The sequence below is a fragment of the Hyperolius riggenbachi genome, chromosome 11, assembly GCF_040937935.1.
Source record: "Hyperolius riggenbachi isolate aHypRig1 chromosome 11, aHypRig1.pri, whole genome shotgun sequence".
Classification (NCBI taxonomy): domain Eukaryota; kingdom Metazoa; phylum Chordata; class Amphibia; order Anura; family Hyperoliidae; genus Hyperolius; species Hyperolius riggenbachi.
In genome coordinates this window covers 80446862-80467725 of record NC_090656.1, presented here as the reverse complement: position 1 = coordinate 80467725, position 20864 = coordinate 80446862, and the positions used below count along the sequence as shown (strand labels likewise).

The window sequence follows — 20864 nt, the reverse complement described above, 5'->3', positions numbered from 1 at the left end:
GCGGGCGATCTATTGGTGTGGGTGGGTGATCAGTTTGCCCGCAAGGGGCAGGTTAGGGGCTGATTGATGGGTGGCAGTGACAGGGGTGATTGATGGGTGGCAGTGACAGGGGGTGATTGATGGGTGATTGACAGGTGATCAGTGGGTTATTACAGGGAAGGACAGATGTAAATAATGCCCTGGCGAATTGATAAGGGGGGGTCTGAGGGCAATCTGAGCGTGTAGGCGGGTGATTGGGTGCCCGCAAGGGGCAGATTAGGGTCTGATCTGATGGGTAACAGTGACAGGTGGTGATAGGGGGTGATTGATGGGTAATTAGTGAGTGTTTAGAGGAGAGAATAGATGGAAACACTGCGCTTGGGTGGTGATCTGATGTCGGATCTGCGGGCGATCTATTGGTGTGGGTGGGTGATCAGTTTGCCCGCAAGGGGCAGGTTAGGGGCTGATTGTTGGGTGGCAGTGACAGGGGGTGATTGATGGGTGATAGGTGATTGGCAGGTGATTGACAGGTGATCAGTGGGTTATTACAGGGAAGGACAGATGTAATTAATGCACTGGTGAATTGATAAGGGGGGGGGGGGGGTCTGAGGGCAATCTGAGCGTGTGGGCGGGTGATTGGGTGCCCGCAAGGGGCAGCTTAGGGTCTGATCTGATAGGTAAAAGTGACAGGTGGTGATAGGGGGTGATTGATGGGTAATTAGTGGGTGTTTAGAGAAGATAACAGATGTAAACAATACATTTGGGAGGTAATCTGACGGCGGGTTTGCGGGCGATCTAATGGTGTGGGTGGGTGATCAGATTGCCCGCAAGGGGCAGGTTAGGGGCTGATTGATGGGTGGCAGTGACAGGGGGTGACAGGGGGTGATTGATGGGTGATAGGTGATTGGCAGGTGATTGACAGGTGATCAGTGGGTTATTACAGGGAAGAACAGATGTAATTAATGCACTGGCGAATTGATAAGGGGGGGTCAGAGGGCAATCTGAGCGTGTTGGCGGGTGATTGGGTGCCCGCAAGGGGCAGATTAGGGTCTGATCTGATAGGTAAAAGTGACAGGTGGTGATAGGGGGTGATTGATGGGTGATTGATGGGTAATTAGTGGGTGTTTAGAGGAGAGAATAGATGTAAACAATGGATTTGGGAGGTGATCTGATGTCGGATCTGCGGGCGATCTATTGGTGTGGGTGGGTGATCAGATTGCCCGCAAGGGGCAGGTTAGGGGCTGATTGTTGGGTGGCAGTGACAGGGGGTGATTGATGGGTGATTGACGGGTTATCAGGGAAGATAGATGCATACATTACACAGGGGGGGGGGGGGTCTGGGGGGGGGGGTCTGGGGAGAATCTGAGGGGTGGGGGGGTGATCAGGAGGGGGCAGGGGGCAGGGGGGGGGATAAAAAAAAATAGCGTTGACAGATAGTGACAGGGAGTGATTGATGGGTTATTAGGGGGGTGATTGGGTGCAAACAGGGGTCTGGGGGGTGGGCAGGGGGGGCTCTGAGGGGTGCTGTGGGCGATCAGTGGGCGGGGGGGGGCAGATCAGTGTGTTTGGGTGCAGACTAGGGTGGCTGCAGCCTGCCCTGGTGGTCCCTCGGACACTGGGATCACCAGGGCAGGAGGCAGCCTGTATAATACACTTTGTATACATTACAAAGTGTATTATACACTTTGTAGCGGCGATCGCGGGGTTAACATCCCGCCGGCGCTTCCGTATGGCCGGCGGGATGTTACGGCGGGTGGGCGGAGCCAGTTGCCGGGGGAAGCGCGCGTCATCAATGACGCGATCGCTCCCCCGGCATGCCTAAAGGACGCGCCGCCTGAAGGCGTATTGCGGTCCTTTAGGCGTCCACTTTGCCGCCGCCCATGGGCTGTGGGCGGTCGGCAAGTGGTTAAAGTGATTGGACCCACAGGGGCTGAGGGTAGGACGAGTGGAGCTCTCGTCAATGCCAATTAGCAGGCATAAATTTGTAGCGCTCGCTATGCTACGCTGATAGGGCATGCCAACTCTGATGAGGCGTGCCAACTCTGATGAGACGTACCAACTCTGATGAGGCGTGCCAACTATGATGAGGCGTGCCAACTCTGATAAGACCGTGCCAACTCTGATAAGACGTGCCAACTCTGATAAGACGTGCCAACTCTGATAAGACGTGCCAACTCGGATAAGGCGTGCCAACTCTGATGAGGAGTGCCAACTCGGATAAGGCATGCCAACTCTGATAAGGCACTCTATTTGTTATAGTGAATCAACCTCAAAGTAATTTATGGAGCATTTTACTATAGTAGAAATGAACATTTTGAACATGAACATGTATGAATTTTACAACTTTTCGCAAGAGTGGCCCTTTAAAAGGACATTTATCATGGAAAACTGTAGTATTTAAAATACATGAAACACAATTAAAAACTAGATTTCACCCAGAGTAAAATGTACTATAAATAATATTTTTCCTAGATTGCTGTCACTTACAGTGGGTAGTAGAAATCTTCGTGGGGGATTATCAGTATTTAATATATTCTTTACAAAAGCATTCCCTGGAAAGGATCTATACAAAGATACATGAGGAGATGGGCTAGTCAAAAACCTGTCACATTTCTACTACCTACTGTAAGTGACAGCAAGATAGGAGAAAAGGAATTAATAACTTATTTTACTCTGTGAGAAATTTACCGTATTTTTGGGACTATAAAAAATGTATACTGAACCTGGTGCATCCATGGTGAAGGGGCATCTTGGTGATTATGCCCCCTTATATCTCATGTCTCCATGTGTCCTCTCCTGCCCTCCTGTGTCCCCCAATCTGTCCGCCTCTGTCCTTGTCTCCTCCTCTATGCCCTTTTGTGTCCCCCAGTGTACTCCTCTGCATGAGCAGAGTACAGGGAGTCCGAGGTTGGAGGTTCGTATTGGCAGGTGTTCACAAGTCAGGAACTCCCTGCATTTGGACTATAAGATGCAGTGACTCCCCCCCCCCCCCCCCCACTTTTGGGGGAGAACAGGTGAGTCTTATAGTCCAAAAAATACAGTACTTATTATTTATGTGTTTCAGGTACTTTAACCTTTTCTGGACCGACATACCGGTAGTTGGAATCTATGTCCTGCTAGTGGCTGTGCAGCTCTGACAGGATGTAGATTCCAACGATTCCCTCCACAAACTCACCCCGTTCTCCACGTTGTTCCGCCGGTGCACCCGCCCACTCTGCTGTCTCTGTGAAAGAAGAGCTTCCCCATCTCGGTCAGGAGAAAATGTCATTGGCTCCTGACCCCATGATTACTGTGAGCCAATCACAGTACTCACAACTCACAATAGGGAAAGGACGGCTCTGGTCCTTTCATGGGCCAGAGGTATCCGGTCCCAAAAGGTTTACATTTTACATTTTTTTGTGGTAGTTGTCCTTTAAAAGAACACAAATAACAGCATAAGCTGATGTTTCTCTGATAGGTAGCTATACACTCATTGATTTTCCCTTTCAACTCCTGGCAGACTTAATCACTCTGATCAAATCTGCCAGAAATGTATTACCCCATTATGTCCAAGAGATTGAATGCTGATCAAAACTATTGATCTGACAGGCCATAGTGGTGCATTGCATCGAACAGTCTGACACTGCAGTTTGACCAATTTTCAATCATTTTCCTTCTGAAATCCACTGAATATCAATGTGCTGTGAGTGGTTGGAATCAATCCCTCGCTGATCACATTCCGATATGAGAGGGATCGATTGTTTTGCCGCATTGAGTGGCAGGCTATGAGTGTATGGCTTTACTCGTCTGTGATGTCTCATGATTATAGGTCATATGAGGCACAAAAGGTCAGGATCACAGGTTGAAACAACAACTAATGGATCCCTGACATGTCATTTATCTTGTAAGCATTGTGTTAGTTCGCTCTCAGAGTTACTCTGGTCTTGTTTAAGTGGTTCTACAGCTCGGAAGTCAAACAAGTAAATGTCAACAACAGCCAGTTGCTTTTGTTTCTCCTTTCTTATGGTAAAAAGGCAAAACATCCCAAACACAAAGCACCCCTCTGAATGGAGTCCTGGCTATGTGATTGTATTTGCCCTCTCTAGCAGGAATTGTCCAAAAGAAGACTATTCTAGTGCACGGTAAAGGCCGCCATACACTTATACTTGACCATACCCCAGATCTCATCATCAGATAGATCCCACTCGGATCAAAATCTGATCACAGAGGGATCTGTTACTACTTTCTGTACATAGATTTTTTTATAGATTTCACCATGAAATTACTGAAAACCTGTGGAGCGGCTACCATCTGCCATGCCCCCCCATCTAAAATGTGCTCCCTCGTGATGTACAAACAGCCACAGAAGTCCACAGGTTTTGCACATCTTGCCTGCATCATTGCTTGGACACACTTTAAAAATATTGACTGGGGGAGGGGGGCTGGGTGCGTGGGGGTCCATTTTCAGGACAACCGACAGACCCCCAGATGGTCTTCCCCCAAAAAAAGTCTTCCCCTCCCGGGCAGAGTGTGATAGAAGGGCATAGACTCACGCCGACGTAGAACATCCCACCAGTAGTATGTATGTATGTAATGTGACCATGTCACACTGTCAGGTCACAGGACACAGGCACCCCCAGTGACGATGGAGAGAAGACAAAGGACACAGAAGGAGCGCACCAGCGGACAGGTGAGCCTACGCTCATCTGCCTAACTGCATGGCTTGGGGGAAGTGAGGGGTTGAACACATTTTTAGATGGGCGGGACAAGCCAGAAGTCGTCCTGAAATTGAACCCAGATACTTCCATGCACCCGAAGACCACCTTTGGAGAGAGATCTTTAAGCGGAATATTCGAGGAGTATCAAAATAAAAAAATCCACTTACCTGGGGCTTCCTCCAGCTCCTGGCAGCCGTCCTGTGCCCTTGTCGCAGCTCCGGTGGCTCTCAGTCCCCTCCGGTGGAGAAGCCGACCTTGCCAGGTCAGCTTCTCCTGCGCTCCAGCGTGCGGCTCATTGAGTCGCACTGAAATTCTCTGGACTGTAATGCGCAAGTGAGCTACTGCACCTGCACAGTACAGTCCGGACGACATCAGCGCGACTACGTGAGACACGTGCTGAAACGCATTTAGGCCTCTGGTACCAGAGGGGACTCCGGGCCACCGGCGGGGAGCGGAGCTGCAGCGAGGGCACAGGATGGCTGCCAGGGGCTGAAGGAAGCCCCAGGTAAGTGGATTTTTTTTTTTATTTAATACTCCTCGGATGTATCCTTTAAAGCCTGTGCAATCAATAGTTTCAAAGTTGTAGTGCAAAACCTCTGGACTTCAGTGGCTTTTTGTACATCAGGAAATGTATGTAAAAGTACTGAAAGTGCCCCTATGCCAGGGCTTTCCAACCCTGTCCTCAAGTACCATCAGCACTGCAAAAAAACACATACCAATAGCTGCTTACTTGGTTACATCAGGGGCCCACTTGCTGCTTTCAGAGAGAGGGGATGTGGTGGAAGGGAGCCAAGGACACCTGCCACACAGGTGTACATTTCCAGTACAGTCAGGTAACACTGATCAAAAAACTGATGCAAACATTGACAGGAATGGACCGGAAATGTACATATTTACGTGTGAACCAAGCCATAAAGTGAACCTGAGATGAAAGCAATCTCAGGTTCTAAACTTACCTGGGGCTACCTTGAGGCCGCTCAGTCCCTCGCAGTCTCCCCAGGTGACTCCTGTCTCCCGCAATACTGCCCAAAACTCTGGTGAAGTCGCACTTTGTTGCGCATGTGCGACCCTACCAGGCAGGCTCCCCCAGCTGGGTGCATTTGGCGCTTGCGCAGTTCTATTGCATCAAGCATTATCCAACCTAGCAAATCACTGAAAAGGGTCCCAACATTGGGGAACACTTGTACCTACAGGAGACTATCAGCAATCACCTCAAATGATTACTTCAGGTGATAAATAGGTGTGTAAATAGCTTTTTTTTTTAACCCATCACAGGCAGTGCAGCCATACTGCAGGAAAACACCACAAATAAAATAGCAAAAGGTAGAATAATACCTTTTAACTTTACACACATTGGTACAACTGATGTATGTACTGTAGCTTAGGCCCAGTTCACATTTGCGTTCCAGGTCCGGCTTCCCCGGACCCGGAACGCTCCGTACACAGCGGATGGTGAATGGATACATTGTTAAATCAATGTATCCATTCACACTCGTGCGCCGTCCGGATCCGGATCCGATCTGGGAACGCAGCTCCGGGACGGTCCGGCTTTTTTTCCAACATGCGCTATTTTTCAGTCCGTGATGTTTCTCATCACACTGGCAATAGGACCGGATGCTTCCAGCACCGGTCCTATGCCACTTGGGGGGCACGGACTACACGCCGGTATCCCCCATGCTTGCGGTGCCTTTCTGGCACTGCAAAGTATCTAGTTCCGGCTGCTTTATTGTAGCCGGAACTGATACATTCCGGATCCGCGACTTGTGCCGCCTTGTGGCCACCGCAGAGACCCGTACGGTCTCTTTGCGGCCCCCGGACCCGGGCGCCGCCAGACACTTGCGGACTCGAACCGCAAGTGTGAATGGGGCCTTAGAGTTCCTCTTTAAACCCCGAGTCAATGTGGATTCAAAGTCTGCCACCAAAGCCTTATCAAAGAAAATCCTCCGCTAGCAAAAATTTGTAGACAAGCGCAAAGTTTCCTGAACAGAAAACAGGTTCAGCAACCAGCGAAACTGAACAGCCGGGAAAACTTTTAGAAGGACAACACAAAGCAGCTCTGTTCATATGCTCGCCAGTGAAATCTAGCAATTAACCCTGCGTGTCCCAAGGCACAGCACTATAACCATGGAATCCAGACAGGGGGAAAGAGCCGTAAATAATAAGGAAGAGTGGAGAAAAAAAGCCCAGTGAGTCAGTAGCAGTCAATGTGAGGTGTTCTATTTGGCCGGATCAGGTGACGCTGTAAAGTTTACAGGTAGGTGAAGACACCTGTCATCTGACAGATCTCTGGAATAACAGCAAAACCACATGCAATCGTTATTGCTTTTCCTGAGTCACATAGTGCATCTGTGTACAGGTTTCCCTCTGCTCCCCATGGCACAAATGGTACAATCAGCTGTATACATGTTTAACCACCCACCCACCAGCAGATACACAAGTCAGAGAGGTGGCAGCATACAGGATAGTCTGACCACTTTGTCTTGCCATGGGATGGAAATTCAACATTTTGAGCATCCTGCACTACAGAGCACATCTTAAAGGGGTTCTCTGGTATCTAAAAAAGCTAAAACTGACATTTACCTGGGAGCTTCTAACAGTCCCCCTGCAGCTGTCATGTCCCGCGCCATTCTCCTCCGATACTCCGTTCCCCACCGCCGGTAACCTGCTAATTATTCGTCTAACTAGACAAATAGAACTGCGGTTTGATAGAATTTTAAAAATCTATGTGCAATATGTGGAGGGATTTGATCCGATAGATTTCTCTCTGATAAGATTTTGATCTGAGAGGGCTCTATCTTTTGGCCACAGACCATGATCTTTAGGCCGGCTTCCCACTGCATATTGGCGGTGTGACGCAGCAGCCGCACTGACAGAAATAGGCCTGTAATACCACATTACTAAGCGGTATTTCCCATCTAACGTCCGGCCAAGCATGAAGTTACGCTCACTTCCTGCTGATCAAGTGATAACGTGCGTGGAAGTGTATTGAAAAAAAAATGCTCCCGTGCATGCGCGACGCATAAAACCTGAAGTCTCTTTTCACACTGACAAGCGTCACCATAGACTTACATGACCTCCGGTCCGCTGCATGTCGACGCAGATACGCGCTGTAACGTAGTTTTGGAAGCCCGTTAGATTAAGCACTTCTGGCGCATCGCAGGTAATATGAAAGCACCCATAGACTTTCATTGCCCTAATGGTAAAGTGTGGTAAATTTCCGCAACGCACCACCACAATGTGAAAGGGCCCTTAGGCTATGGACAGATTAGAGCTAAAGTAAGGAGTATATGTGTCAAAACTGATGCGTCGTCATGCGGTGTTCACAGGGCCATGTATGGAAGGTAAGTACTGACTATAAAGCTGTAGGCTGTGCAGAACATGTGACAACCATGAAGACAGAGGAGCATATGAAATATAAAACAAGTCATCTTGGTTTCCAGTCTCTTCTGGCACAAGCCTGGGGATGCCAATTATCTTTGTGCCAATAGGTATCGCAAGTATCCCGGGCTAGGAAGGTTGTGGCACCCTGGCGTTAGGATTTTAGGATGTTGGGGTCAGGTTAGGATCAGTGTAGGGTTATAATCTATGGTTACTTGGTAGTAGCTGAAAGGGTTAGTTTGACTAGAACTCAACTGATAGGTTAGGATGTATCATGTATATGGTTGAAGTGGACCTGAACTCTTCCACAGGACAGAAGGAAAACAGAGAGCTGTACCCTGCATGTACTTAGAGAGTTTAGCCTGTCTAATTCCCCCTAATCTGGTGACTAACCACAAGTTGTAATTTGATCTCTCAGTGGTGTCAGCTCAGGATTCTCCACTGCCTCAGCAGAGCAGCTTATCTGTAAACACAGGATGTTAACCCTATGCCTGCTTCAATGAAAACAGCAAGTAGACACACTGCAGATTTATAGCAGGATTTGTATCAGCTGCAACAAAGAAATGTTTTTTTCTTTTAAGGAGCTGAGACGGAGTTCAGGTCCACTTTAAGGTAAAAGGTTGGGGGTAGAGCTAGGTTTTCATACAGGAAAAGGGTAAAACTATGTGCAGGATATGGATTTAAGGTAACCATATATATATATATATATATATATATATATATATATATATATATATATATATATATATATATATATATATATATATATATATATATATATATATACACATATACACATATACACATATACACATATATATATATATATATATATACACACACTATATCATTTTTTTTTGCCTTATTAGACATTCAATTAGTCAAAACGCCTAACGCTGTAGATTGAAGTTGTTAAAAACATTTGCAATTGATATCAAGGGCAAAAATTGATCCAAAGGTTGATCTGCAATGTTGGGCTTTAATCCAGGGCTGTGGAGTCGGAGTTGAAGTAGAGGAGTCGGAGCAATTTTGGGCACACGGAGTCGGAGTTGGAGTGGCGGTTTCATAAACTGAGGAGTCAGAGTCGGGAGTCTGAGTCGGATGATTTTTGTACAAATCCATAGCCCTGTTAAGTATTAGACTAAGGAGTCGGAGTTGGAGTCGGAGTCGAGGAGTCGGGGCCATTTTGGGTACCTGGAGTCGGAGTTGGAAGTCGTGGTTTCATAAATTGAGGAGTCGGAAGATTTTTGTACGGGCTCCACAGCCCTGCTTTAATCAGTCGAAAAATAATCACTAGTTATATTGATCAAATGGTGATCAAAAACAAAACCAAGTGATAATTGCATAATGAATGCCCAGCTTCACACTATAAAAGGGAATAATAGTACCACCTTTCATGAACATTTCAGGTGACCGTTTACCAGTGATATGCCCAAATGGAAACAGGAGCCTGAAGGCTACAACAGCAATCCGCTGTAGATTTTCCAACAAAGCAGATTGGTGAAGAGGTCACAGACATCATGTAATACGGGTACACTGTACACTGTCACGCAAAACAATCAGAAACAATAATTTCAGGCCATGAAAGTCTTTTTCTATGTAGCTTAAGAGTTAGGTAGAGGAGATAGGTGACAGGTTAGTTTTAGGAAAGCTGAAGTGGAAAAGTTTAGTGGTGGGGTAGATAGAAAGTGTGCGGGATTTAGTTAGAAATGTTAACTTGACTATACAGCACCAACAAGTTCTCGCATTGTGAATTGGGCACTTATAGGACAACTGAAGAGAGAGAGACATGGAGGCTGCCATCTTTATTTCCTTTTAAACAATACCAGTTGCCTGGCAGCCCTGTTGATCCTCTGTCTTTAATACTTTTAGCCGTAGACCCTGAACAAGCATGCAGCAGATCTGGTGTTTCTGACATTATTGTCAGATCTGAAAAGATTAGCTGCATGCTTGTTTCAGGTGTGTGATTCAAACACTACTGCATCCAAATAGATAGGCCAGGTAACTGGAATTGTTTAAAAGGAAATAAATATGGTAGCCTCACTATCCCACTCACTTAAGTTGTCCTTTAAGAGCCTTATATCATATGAAACATGCCCATGTCCATTCCCTTAGGGGGAGAGAAGCAAGAGACCGCCCACTGCACACCATTGGTCATAGGATTGTCCAAGAAACATCTACCTTGCAGGATCTTTATTATCCAAAGCGGCGTATCAGGTGATGTGGGACCCCCACACAGACGAATACCCAAAGTGGTCATCATACATCTGTCCCGAACTCAATATTCACGAGAACAGCGGGAGAGAGTTGCCGATCGGCTGCCCTAGTTTTGGGCATATTGATAGCAGCAAGCTTATCATAAAGGAACAAAGTGCCCTTTCCAGTCACATGTATGTAACTAGCTTTAGTTTGATTAAAGTCTCTGCAGAGAAAACAAAGCAAGCTACCACAAAGAGCCCTTGTCACTGAAGTCCTGTGGATCTGACAATCAAAGCAGCGCTGAGAAAACTTTAAATGCCTCAAGTCAGAAGCGGCTTAACAAAACACTAAACCATTAACTCCCCTTCGAGACACAACGATAAAAACTCACCCTTTTCAGCCACGTGAAATGTTTATAAATATCGATTTCAACATCCATTCTTGGAGTCCATTTCGCAAATCAAATTCCTCCTGGAAACCCGGTTGCTCTCTTTGGCTGGAGACAGCCTTTGTCCAATGAGATGCCTGCTTCGTGTCTCTGAGTAGTAAAGGGAAATCTTGGAACGTTAAGAGGTGATCACATTTTACTGAGTAGCTGTGTGCCTCCTGCAGGCTCTTCAGGGATGATTCCTCTAACTGAATTTAACTGGAAGCCGCCTGCTGTACGAATCACCCTGCTTAATACAGCGTATTAGCAAATACCAGGCGACCAGTTCATCCAGGAGGAGCCTGCCTGGTTAGTTTTACCTCCAGGATCGACACACTTCTCCCTGTGCAGCCTACAGACTAGCCGAATGCTGCAGAGTTGTCAGTAGAGAAGTATTTTCCAAGGATGTGCTCTCTGTTTCAGCTGTGGGTGCCTGGAACTCATTACTGGGAGACCCCCATTTCCTGTCTGTAGGTCTTGCTGCCTGTAATGTCACTAGTCATGTTCCATCGCCTTGCAGTGCCTGCCAGATACTGCAGGGTCTGACAGCAGCCTCTGCAATGTGATCTGTCTGCTGAGTGTGAAAGCCAGGCGAGCAGAGGGACAAAGGAGGCATGCAAGTAAACACCTTTGTGAAGTCTGAAAGAAACAAGAATGGGAGGGCTGGCAATAGAGGCTCTGTATGGCAACCTTTCACATAGTAAAAGTCTGTTCTGTCCCAGTCATGTGACAGAAAGAAATCAAAGCAAGGGGTCACAAAAGGTCGCTGGAAATTCATGGAACCTACTAAGTGCAGCAACTGGTCTCCGCAGATAGGTTTATAGATCAGCCTCTAGATGGCAGTGTTGGAAATACACAGAGGTACATTTGTTGCTGAAGTTTTAGGCAGAGTTCACACGCATTTCAACGCATCGGCAAACGCTAACTAATGCACAGCGATGCACATCCAATGCAAATCAGTGGGCGATTCACATCTGTTCACATTACGAGCAAAACCATAAATGCAATGCTTGCACACGTCGACTGAAATTTGGACAGCTAGCGGCAGTTTTTTGAACATTGCACACATTATTATTATTATATTATTATTATTATTAATTGTATTTATAAAGCGCCAACATATTACGCAGCGCTGAACATTAATTTAGGTTACAGACAATATTTAGGGGTGACATACAGCAATATGACAATACAGGAATACAAGAAAACCAGATCACACAGCACAGTATGAGTACAAGGTAATGCTTAGTCAGTCACTGGATGAAGCATGGGGATTAGGCAAGTTAGGTTCACTCAAATGCATAGCATGGGTTCACAGTAAGGGAGGTGCATGATCAGGTAGGACACAAAAGGAGGAGGACCCTGCCCAAAGGCTTACAATCTAGAGGGAGAGGTAAGGACACGAAGGGTAGGGGACCAGAGTTCAGCTGTGGGTTTAGAGCACTTGTGAGGGGTGGTAGGCCAGAGTGAAAAGGTGAGTTTTGAGGGCTTTCTTAAAGATGTTGAAGGAGGGGGCTGCCCTAATGGGTGGAGGTAGGGAGTTCCATAGTGTTGGAGCAGCTCTTGAGAAGTCCTGGAGGCGTGCATGGGACTGGGTGATGCGGGGGGCGGTTAGGCGAAGTTCATTGAAAGAGCGGAGTGAGCGGCTAGGTGTGTACCTCTGAGTAAGATCGGAAATGTAGGTTGGACAGGTTTTGTGGACAGATTTGTAAGTATCTTGAATCTGATTCTGGACTGGATAGGAAGCCAGTGGAGGGATTCTAGGAGGGGATCTGCCGTGGTGGAGCGATGGGAGCAGTGGATAATTCTGGCTGCCGCATTCATGATGGACTGCAGTGGGGCTGTTCGGGTCATAGGGAGACCAGACAGCAGGGCATTGCAGTAGTCAAGGCGGGAAATTATGAGGGCATGGATGAGGAGTTTGGTGGTGGCAGAGGTCAGGAAAGGGCGAATCTTACAGATGTTACGAAGGTGGAAGTTGCAGGACTTTGTGAGGTTTTGGATGTGGGAAGTGAAGGAGAGTGCGGAGTCCAGGGTGACACCCAGACAGCGGGCTTGAGAGGTAGGGCGAATGGTAGTGTGGTTAACAGTGACATGCACATCTGGGAGGTTCGTGGATGGCCGGGGTGGGAAGATCATAAATTCCGTTTTGTCTAGATTTAGTTTCAGACATTCTTCTGTTAGCTTCTGCTGACCTGCTATGGACAATCGCGCACATATTTTCGCACATGAATGTGCATATAGTCCGAAAACCTGCAAGCGACAATCCTTGCACCTGCTCTGAGGCTAACGTCACACTTGTCCATGCAGAAAACCATCAGTTTTCTGATATGGGCTTTTTTTTGTATTTTTTCATGGGCATTTTTTATGCATTTTGGCTTTATAATTAGCATTCATATTTAACAAGTAAAAAAAACATTTTCAAATTAGCCTTTACCTTATTTGCTCAAAAACGCATAGAAAAGTCTTGCATGCAGAACCCATGCGTTCTATATACAGTATTATTATGGATTTATGAAGCGCCAACATATTCTGTGGTGCTGTACAAAGTAGGAAAACGGTAATGAGATACATAATGATACAGATAATGATAACTGTGCATCAAATATGGACACTGGTACAAAATACAGAACTGGTGATTACCATGACAGATGTAACATGATGAACAAAATGTATAACAGAGTGCAAGCTGAGAAATGAAAAGCAAATTCCGAGACACAAAAGGGTGAGAGAGCCCTGCCCTTGCAAGCTTATAATCTAAAGGAATGGGGGGAAACAAGAGGTGGGGAAGTATGCAGTATACATACGGCAGTGCGTGTTTAGGTTATCTAGTAAGGAGTAAAACGTGACGAGAGTTTGAAGGGGGGGGATGGCCTAAGAAAGAATGAACTTGTTGAGCATTTTAAAAACCCTTCTAAAAATCCACTGGAAAACACACACCAATGCATTTTTTGTGCAGCCCACAGACTACCATTATGTGCGTTTTCTAAAAAGCATGCGATTCAAATAAGTAGTTACAAGAGGCTGTACAAAGCAACCAGAAAGACCAGTTTCCACAGCTCCATTAAATCCAGTTCAAATACGGAATACGAGGCCTGTCAAAAATGCTTCAGAAATTCTAAAATCAAAAGTAAATAAAGAAATAAACCCTTATATAAACCACCACTGCTGAATGGGAGAGAAGGCAACATGTGATAGAAAAGTATGCCTGCAATGCTTATTTATTATGATATTCATTTTCAGGGCTCGTTTCCATATGCAGCACAAAAGACGTGTGTCAGCAACCTCTGCGTTGCACGTGGTTCCCCAAGGCGGCCCTTGCGATCCCATTATAATGAATAAGATCGCGGACGCAATTGCCCCAAAGTGTAAGCAACCATGCACTGTGATTCAGTGGTGAATGTGAGTCACCACAGCCCCTGATGAGTCTAATTGGACGAAACGCGTAGGGCGGAGCTACGACCATGTGTGTCTGACGTCACTGCGTGCGGAGGAAAGCCGAAACTGTCTGTTAGAGCAGGGAGACGGGAGCCAAGGCAGATGGAGACAGAGGGATCACGGGACGCCGTACCCATCTAGATGCCAGGACAGACCCCACTGCTAAGATATATATGATGTGCAACGACCCAAGTCAACATATGTGAGTGCGCAATTGATGCGTGGGCGATTCTAAATGTTTAAGCTATATTACACTATGATGGCTCTACATTATGTTTTTATGTTTTGTATATGATGGAAACTTCTATCCGAATATTAAAGCAAAGTTGAAGATTGGAAGTGCCAGTGGGGTGATTTTAAGCCAAAACGCTAGATCCACCTTTTTTCTGAGATGGCTACAATTGTGAGCGCAATCTACTTTGGGGATCGGATTCCCGAGTGTCACACTTCTCACTATCACTCGGGTAATTGTGATGTCATAACAGAATTACGCTATGTGCAGCACATTTATGTTTTATAGGAAATTATGGTGAGTGCAGCTCAGCGATCTATATTATTGTAATATCTGGAAAAGTGAAGCAGTGATCCCAAAAAAGTGACTCCACTGTGACTGTTGACTATTTGGTTAACCTGATCAAGGAAAACCTTTTTGGCTACAGTAAGGTCTGAAAGAACTGTATTGAAGTGACTCACAAGTCTGTAGACTGTTGGCTGCAGTAAGGTCCAATTATGCTGCTGTGATTTTTTCCATATAATTGATTGTTTTTATTCTATATCCTCTATAAGTGGTCTCTTTGGCTGTAGCAGGAATTTAAGGAATTGTGGTGGCAATTTTGATGTGGTTTTGAGCCTCATCAAACCAGTTTTAAGGTCTTAGTGATATTTAAAGGCAACGCAGCCCTACTAACGTTTATTTCGTATGTATGGAAACATCAGACAGGGCAGTCTATGCACTGCCTGCTGTCCCTGCGATCGCATTTCCATAAGCGCGGATAAAAGCTTACAAGTTCTTAGAAGTCATGATATCTAGAATGAAAATATTTTCCTTATTTAAGAACACTAAACGAAAAACAAAAAACACTTGATAAAGCTATTCTATTTTCTCTGGATTAGAATTCCTTTTACTCTCTCACTATTACATTTAAGGCCATCTGCTAAATTTGCTGACAGTTTTTTTTTTTGACTCAAGTGTCATTTTGCTGCTGTTGCATCAGAATAAATGGATACAGTATTTACATTCACTTCAGTCATGATTTATGATATTGCTATAAAAGAACATCAGGTATGCTCATCTGAACACCAAAATATTAGCCCAACAAATGCAGTAGAAACCCTGGTGTTATGCTGGCCAGAGTTTAACACAATCATCCTAAAGGTGGCCATACATGAGGCGACTTGGCGGCTGATCGACCATCCGATATTATAATCGAATGAAAATCTGTGCCGCCAAGTGCATACCCAATCGGTGAATTGACCAATTTCAGGACAAAATTGGTTGCATGATTTGGTTGGACATGCTGCACAATATAGGGCCGATTTGCTTGATCGGGTGCACAGCGGTAATGACCAGCAATATCGGGACCGAGCGATGAACGTGATAAAGCCCCCAGCGATGTGTCCCCAGTGTATAAATGTACATGTGTGCGTTTTTACATTACCTGTCCGTCATCCGGATCCGCAGCTCTTCCATAGTACTTCCATACATGCAGCTGGTGCATAGCACGTCTAATTGCTGCATTGTAAGATTACAGTTTAATTACTCTAGAGGTGTCCACTAATGATACAATTTTGACTGTACAATCTTACCAAACCTATGTAGAAGGGTAAACTGAATGAATTTACTTTGAATGGAGGCTTTAGGTAGTTCCTTATATTAAATAAAAGTGGAAAGGTTGTACAATCAAGATTGTATCATTATTGGGCATCTTACCACTACTAGGTAATATGAGTAACTACCTACTGTAGCCATTCAAACTATACTCACCTAAGGTGGCCATACATCAGACCACTTTGTGGCCAACAGACTATCCAAAAATTATCGAATGGTGCTGACATCACACTGTGGATGGGGTTTCACCACAATATCAGCCATACAGGTTTCTCATGGGAAAGGGGGTATCGGCTACTGATTGGGATGAAGGTCAGTCGTTGGTTACAGTTCTTCAAGGTAAAAAAAAAAAAATAAGTACCGTAAATACTTACCTATGAAGAGGGAAGCCTCTGGTTCCTATAGGAGGCTTCCCATGCCTTCCTGTGACCCCTTCAGGCATGAGCGCGGCTGTACTACATCTGCATGGCCATACTGCGCAGGTGCGGTTGAGCTCATGACAGAAGAGGAGCACATGGTCCCGATGTTAAGGAGTTTCCCTGCAAGCAGCAGGGGACCAGAGGACAGTGTGGAAACCTCTGGAGTATTCAGAGGCTTCCCTCTCCTTAGATAAGCAATTGCTTTTTAAACTTATTTAGCCTCAGGCTCTCTTTAAGCTTTGTACAAACATTAAAAGGGAAACTGAGGCCGGTTTCACACTGCTAACCGTCGTTTTCCTTGCGGTGTGATGCTAGGGTCGCATTACACTGCAACGCTAGTACGCGGTAATCTCCGTCTGCCAGCAGCGGCGGCTCCAGCTTCAGAATTTTGGGGGGGGGGGGTTTAAAAGGGGCACAATGGCTGGCGGGGCTCAAGGGGAGGGGGGGCGTGCAGCGACCGGAGTGGGCGTGGTCATGACATCACATGGGCGGGGCTAACTGTAAAGTAGTTCTACCAGCTAATGTAGTTACAGAAAAAAAAAATATGAAGTAAATGCATGTAATGACAGACAGCCTTTCAATAATAAATGCACGTAATGACAGACAGCCTTTCACCAGTAAATGCATGTAATGAGAGACAGCCTTTCAATAGTAAATGTATGTAATGAGACACAGTGTTTCACCAGTAAATGCACATAATGAGAGACAGCGTTTCCCCACTAAATGCACATAAGAGACGGCCTTTCCCTAGTAAATGCATGTAATGAGAGACAGCCTTTCACCGGTAAATGCACATAAGAGACAGCTTTTCACCAGTAAATGCACATAATGAGAGACCGCATTTCCCCAGTAAAAGAATGTAATGAGAGACAGCCTTTCACCAGTAAATGCATGTAATGAGAGACAGCCTTTCACCAGTAAATGCATGTAATGAGAGACAGCGTTTCACCACTAAATGCACATAAGAGACAGCCTTTAACCAGTAAATGCACGTAATGAGAGACAGCCTTTCACCACTAAATGCACATAAGAGACAGCCTTTCACCAGTAAATGCACGTAATGAGAGACCGCGTTTCAACACAAAATGCATGTAATGAGAGACAGTGTTTCACCAGTTAATGCACATAATGACAGACAGCATTTCACCAGTAAATGCATGTAATGATATAGATGTCCCCAGTATATGTAGCCAGGGGTATGTGTGCCCAGTATATGTAGCCAGGGGTATATGTCCCAGTATATGTAGCCAGGGGTATATGGGGTATATGTTCCCAGTATATGTAGCCAGGGGTATATGTGCCCAGTATATGTAGCCAGGGGTATATGTGCCCAGTATATGTAGCCAGCTGTATATGTGCCCAGTATATGTAGCCAGGGGTAGGGTATATGTCCCCAGTATATATAGGCAGGGGTATATGTGCCCAGTATATGTAGGCAGGGGTATATGTGCCCAGTGTATGTAGTCAGAGGTATATGTGCCCAGTGTATGTAGCCAGGGTATATGTGCCCAGTGTATGTAGCCAGGGGTATATGTGCCCAGTGTATGTAGCCAGGGGTATATGTGCCCAGTATATGTAGCCAGGGGTATATGTGCCCAGTATATGTAGCCAGGGGTATATGTGCCCAGTATATGTAGCCAGGGGTATATGTGCCCAGTATATGTAGCCAGGGGTATATGTGCCCAGTATATGTAGCCAGGGGTATATGTGCCCAGTATATGTAGCCAGGGGTATATGTGCCCAGTATATGTAGCCAGGGGTATATGTGCCCAGTAATGTAGCCAGGGGTATATGTGCCCAGTAATGTAGCCAGGTGTATATGTGCCCAGTATATGTAGCCAGGGGTAGGGTATATGTCCCCAGTATATGTAGCCAGGTGTATATGTGCCTAGTTTATGTAGCCAGGTGTATATGTGCCCAGTATATGTAGCCAGGGGTAGAGTATATGTCCCCAGTATATGTAGGCAGGGGTATATGTGCCCAGTATATGTAGGCAGGGGTATATGTGCCCAGTGTATGTAGCCAGGGGTATATGTGCCCAGTGTATGTAGCCAGGGGTATATGTGCCAGTATATGTAGCCAGGGGTATATGTGCCCAGTATATGCAGCCAGGGGTATATGTGCCCAGTATATGCAGCCAGGGGTATATGTGCCCAGTATATGTAGCCAGGGGTATATGTGCCCAGTATATGTAGCCAGGGGTATATGTGCCCAGTATATGTAGCCAGGGGTATATGTCCCAGTATATGTAGCCAGGGGTATATGTCCCAGTATATGTAGCCAGGGGTATATGTGCCCAGTATATGTAGCCAGGGGTATATGTGCCCAGTATATGTAGCCAGGGGTAGGGTATATGTCCCCAGTATATGTAGGCAGGGGTATATGTGCCCAGTATATGTAGGCAGGGGTATATGTGCCCAGTGTATGTAGCCAGGGGTATATGTGCCCAGTGTATGTAGCCAGGGGTATATGTGCTCAGTGTATGTAGCCAGGGGTATATGTGCCAGTATATGTAGCCAGGGGTATATGTGCCCAGTATATGTAGCCAGGGGTATATGTGCCCAGTATATGTAGCCAGGGGTATATGTGCCCAGTATATGTAGCCAGGGGTATATGTGCCCAGTATATGTAGCCAGGGGTATATGTGCCCAGTAATGTAGCCAGGGGTATATGTGCCCAGTATATGTAGCCAGGGGTAGGGTATATGTCCCCAGTATATGTAGGCAGGGGTATATGTGCCCAGTATATGTAGGCAGGGGTATATGTGCCCAGTGTATGCAGTCAGAGGTATATGTGCCCAGTGTATGTAGCCAGGGGTATATGTGCTCAGTGTATGTAGCCAGGGGTATATGTGCCAGTATATGTAGCCAGGGGTATATGTGCCCAGTATATGTAGCCAGGGGTATATGTGCCCAGTTTATGTAGCCAGGGGTATATGTGCCCAGTATATGTAGCCAGGGGTATATGTGCCCAGTATATGTAGCCAGGGGTATATGTGCCCAGTATATGTAGCCAGGGGTATATGTGCCCAGTATATGTAGCCAGGGGTATATGTGCCCAGTATATGTAGCCAGGGGTATATGTGCCCAGTATATGTAGCCAGGGGTATATGTGCCCAGTATATGTAGGCAGGGGTACATGTGCCCAGTATATGTAGCCAGGTGTATAGTTATCCCCAGTATAGGTAGGTAGGACTTACCATGTGTATAGGTGTCCCCAGGAGGGGTGGAAGCGGAGAGAAGAGGAAGCCGTGTGGACAGCAGTGGAGAAGGGGGCCGTCTTCCCTCCTTCCATCACCTTGGGGCTCCCACTCTCTGCCTCGCTCCCCCCTCAGATATCAGCGGCTGGCGTCAGAAGACTTCCTCTCTTCCCAGCGCGGGAGAGAGAGATCGATCTGTGCGCCGCTACTCTGGTCTAGACTAGACCAGAGCGGCGCACAGATCAGCCGCGCTGGGAAGAGAGTGAGTCTTCTGACGCCAGCCGCTGATATCTGAGGGGGGAGCGAGGCAGAGAGTGGGAGCCCCAAGGTGAGGGAAGGGGGGGGAGACGGCCCCCCTTCTCCACCGCTGTCCACATGGCTTCCTCTTCTCTCCGCTTCCACCCCTCCTGCTGCTTGGCAACCCTTCGGAGGGGGGGCTTTTGCAGGGGCTGACAGCTTGTCAGCTGGGGCTTAAGCCTGGGTAAGCCCCAGTGTAACGCCGCCACTGTCTGCCAGCAGGCAAGCAGGAAGTGACACTCTCTAGCGCTCACTTCCTGTGGCCGAAAAGATGAATTGCACGGAAGTGTATCAACAAAACACGCTTCAGCGAATACACGATGTGAATACATGTGGCAAAAGTTTTACATTTACATGACTTCTGGTTCGACGCACGTCGCCACACAAGATGCCCGACACTGTGGTGATGCACTTTCGTCGGCCGAGCCTCAAAAAACGTTACTTCTGCCACAGCGCATCACATCGTACAGGTATGAAAGGCCCCATAGACTTTCATTGGCGGAGTGCTGGCCTGCGGTAAAGCAGGCCAACGCACTGCGCCAGTGTGAAAGGGGCTTGAAGGGAGAGTAATATAGAGGCTGCCATATTTATTTCCTTTTAAAGAATACCAGTCCCCTGTTGATCTCTTTGGCTGCAGTAGTGTCTGAATCACCTACCTGAAACAAACATGCAGCTAATCGGGTCAAACGTCCGTCACTTCGGAAATGCATTTAATTTCCTCCAAAATGACAATATAGACACATGCTCATTTTATCCAGAAATGTCATGTGTAGGTGTCCCCTGACATCACTGGCCTCCTCAGTGGTGATCAGCCTGCTTGGATCACTTTTCCTGTAGCCTAATGTTCCCAGTGAGATCTTGAGAAAGTCAAAGGAAGTGCCCAAAGCCCAAATGCAGTCATTGTAGTGCCCTGTAGGCGTGCCTATGAATCAGCCGCCGGGAGATTTGGGTGCAGGGTAACGCCGATAAATAGCTTACCCTGCTCCTGCACAAGTCCTGGAGG

General features: G+C 46.5%; 1 protein-coding gene across 10 annotated transcripts in view; it reads right to left on the bottom strand.

The window, feature by feature from the left end:
- The window catches only part of PPFIBP2 (PPFIA binding protein 2), a 308186-nt gene that overhangs the window by 169410 nt on the left and 117912 nt on the right, over positions 1-20864 (bottom strand). Inside the window, exon 1 of one of the 10 annotated variants that reach the window (XM_068259530.1) lies at positions 10645-11233. The exons of the other annotated variants lie outside the window; for them this stretch is intronic. Within the exon in view, the coding sequence (XP_068115631.1) occupies positions 10645-10692 (48 nt within the window). The 5' untranslated portion in view covers positions 10693-11233. Of the gene's footprint in view, positions 1-10644; positions 11234-20864 lie in introns of those variants that run through there. 10 annotated transcript variants of the gene reach the window in all.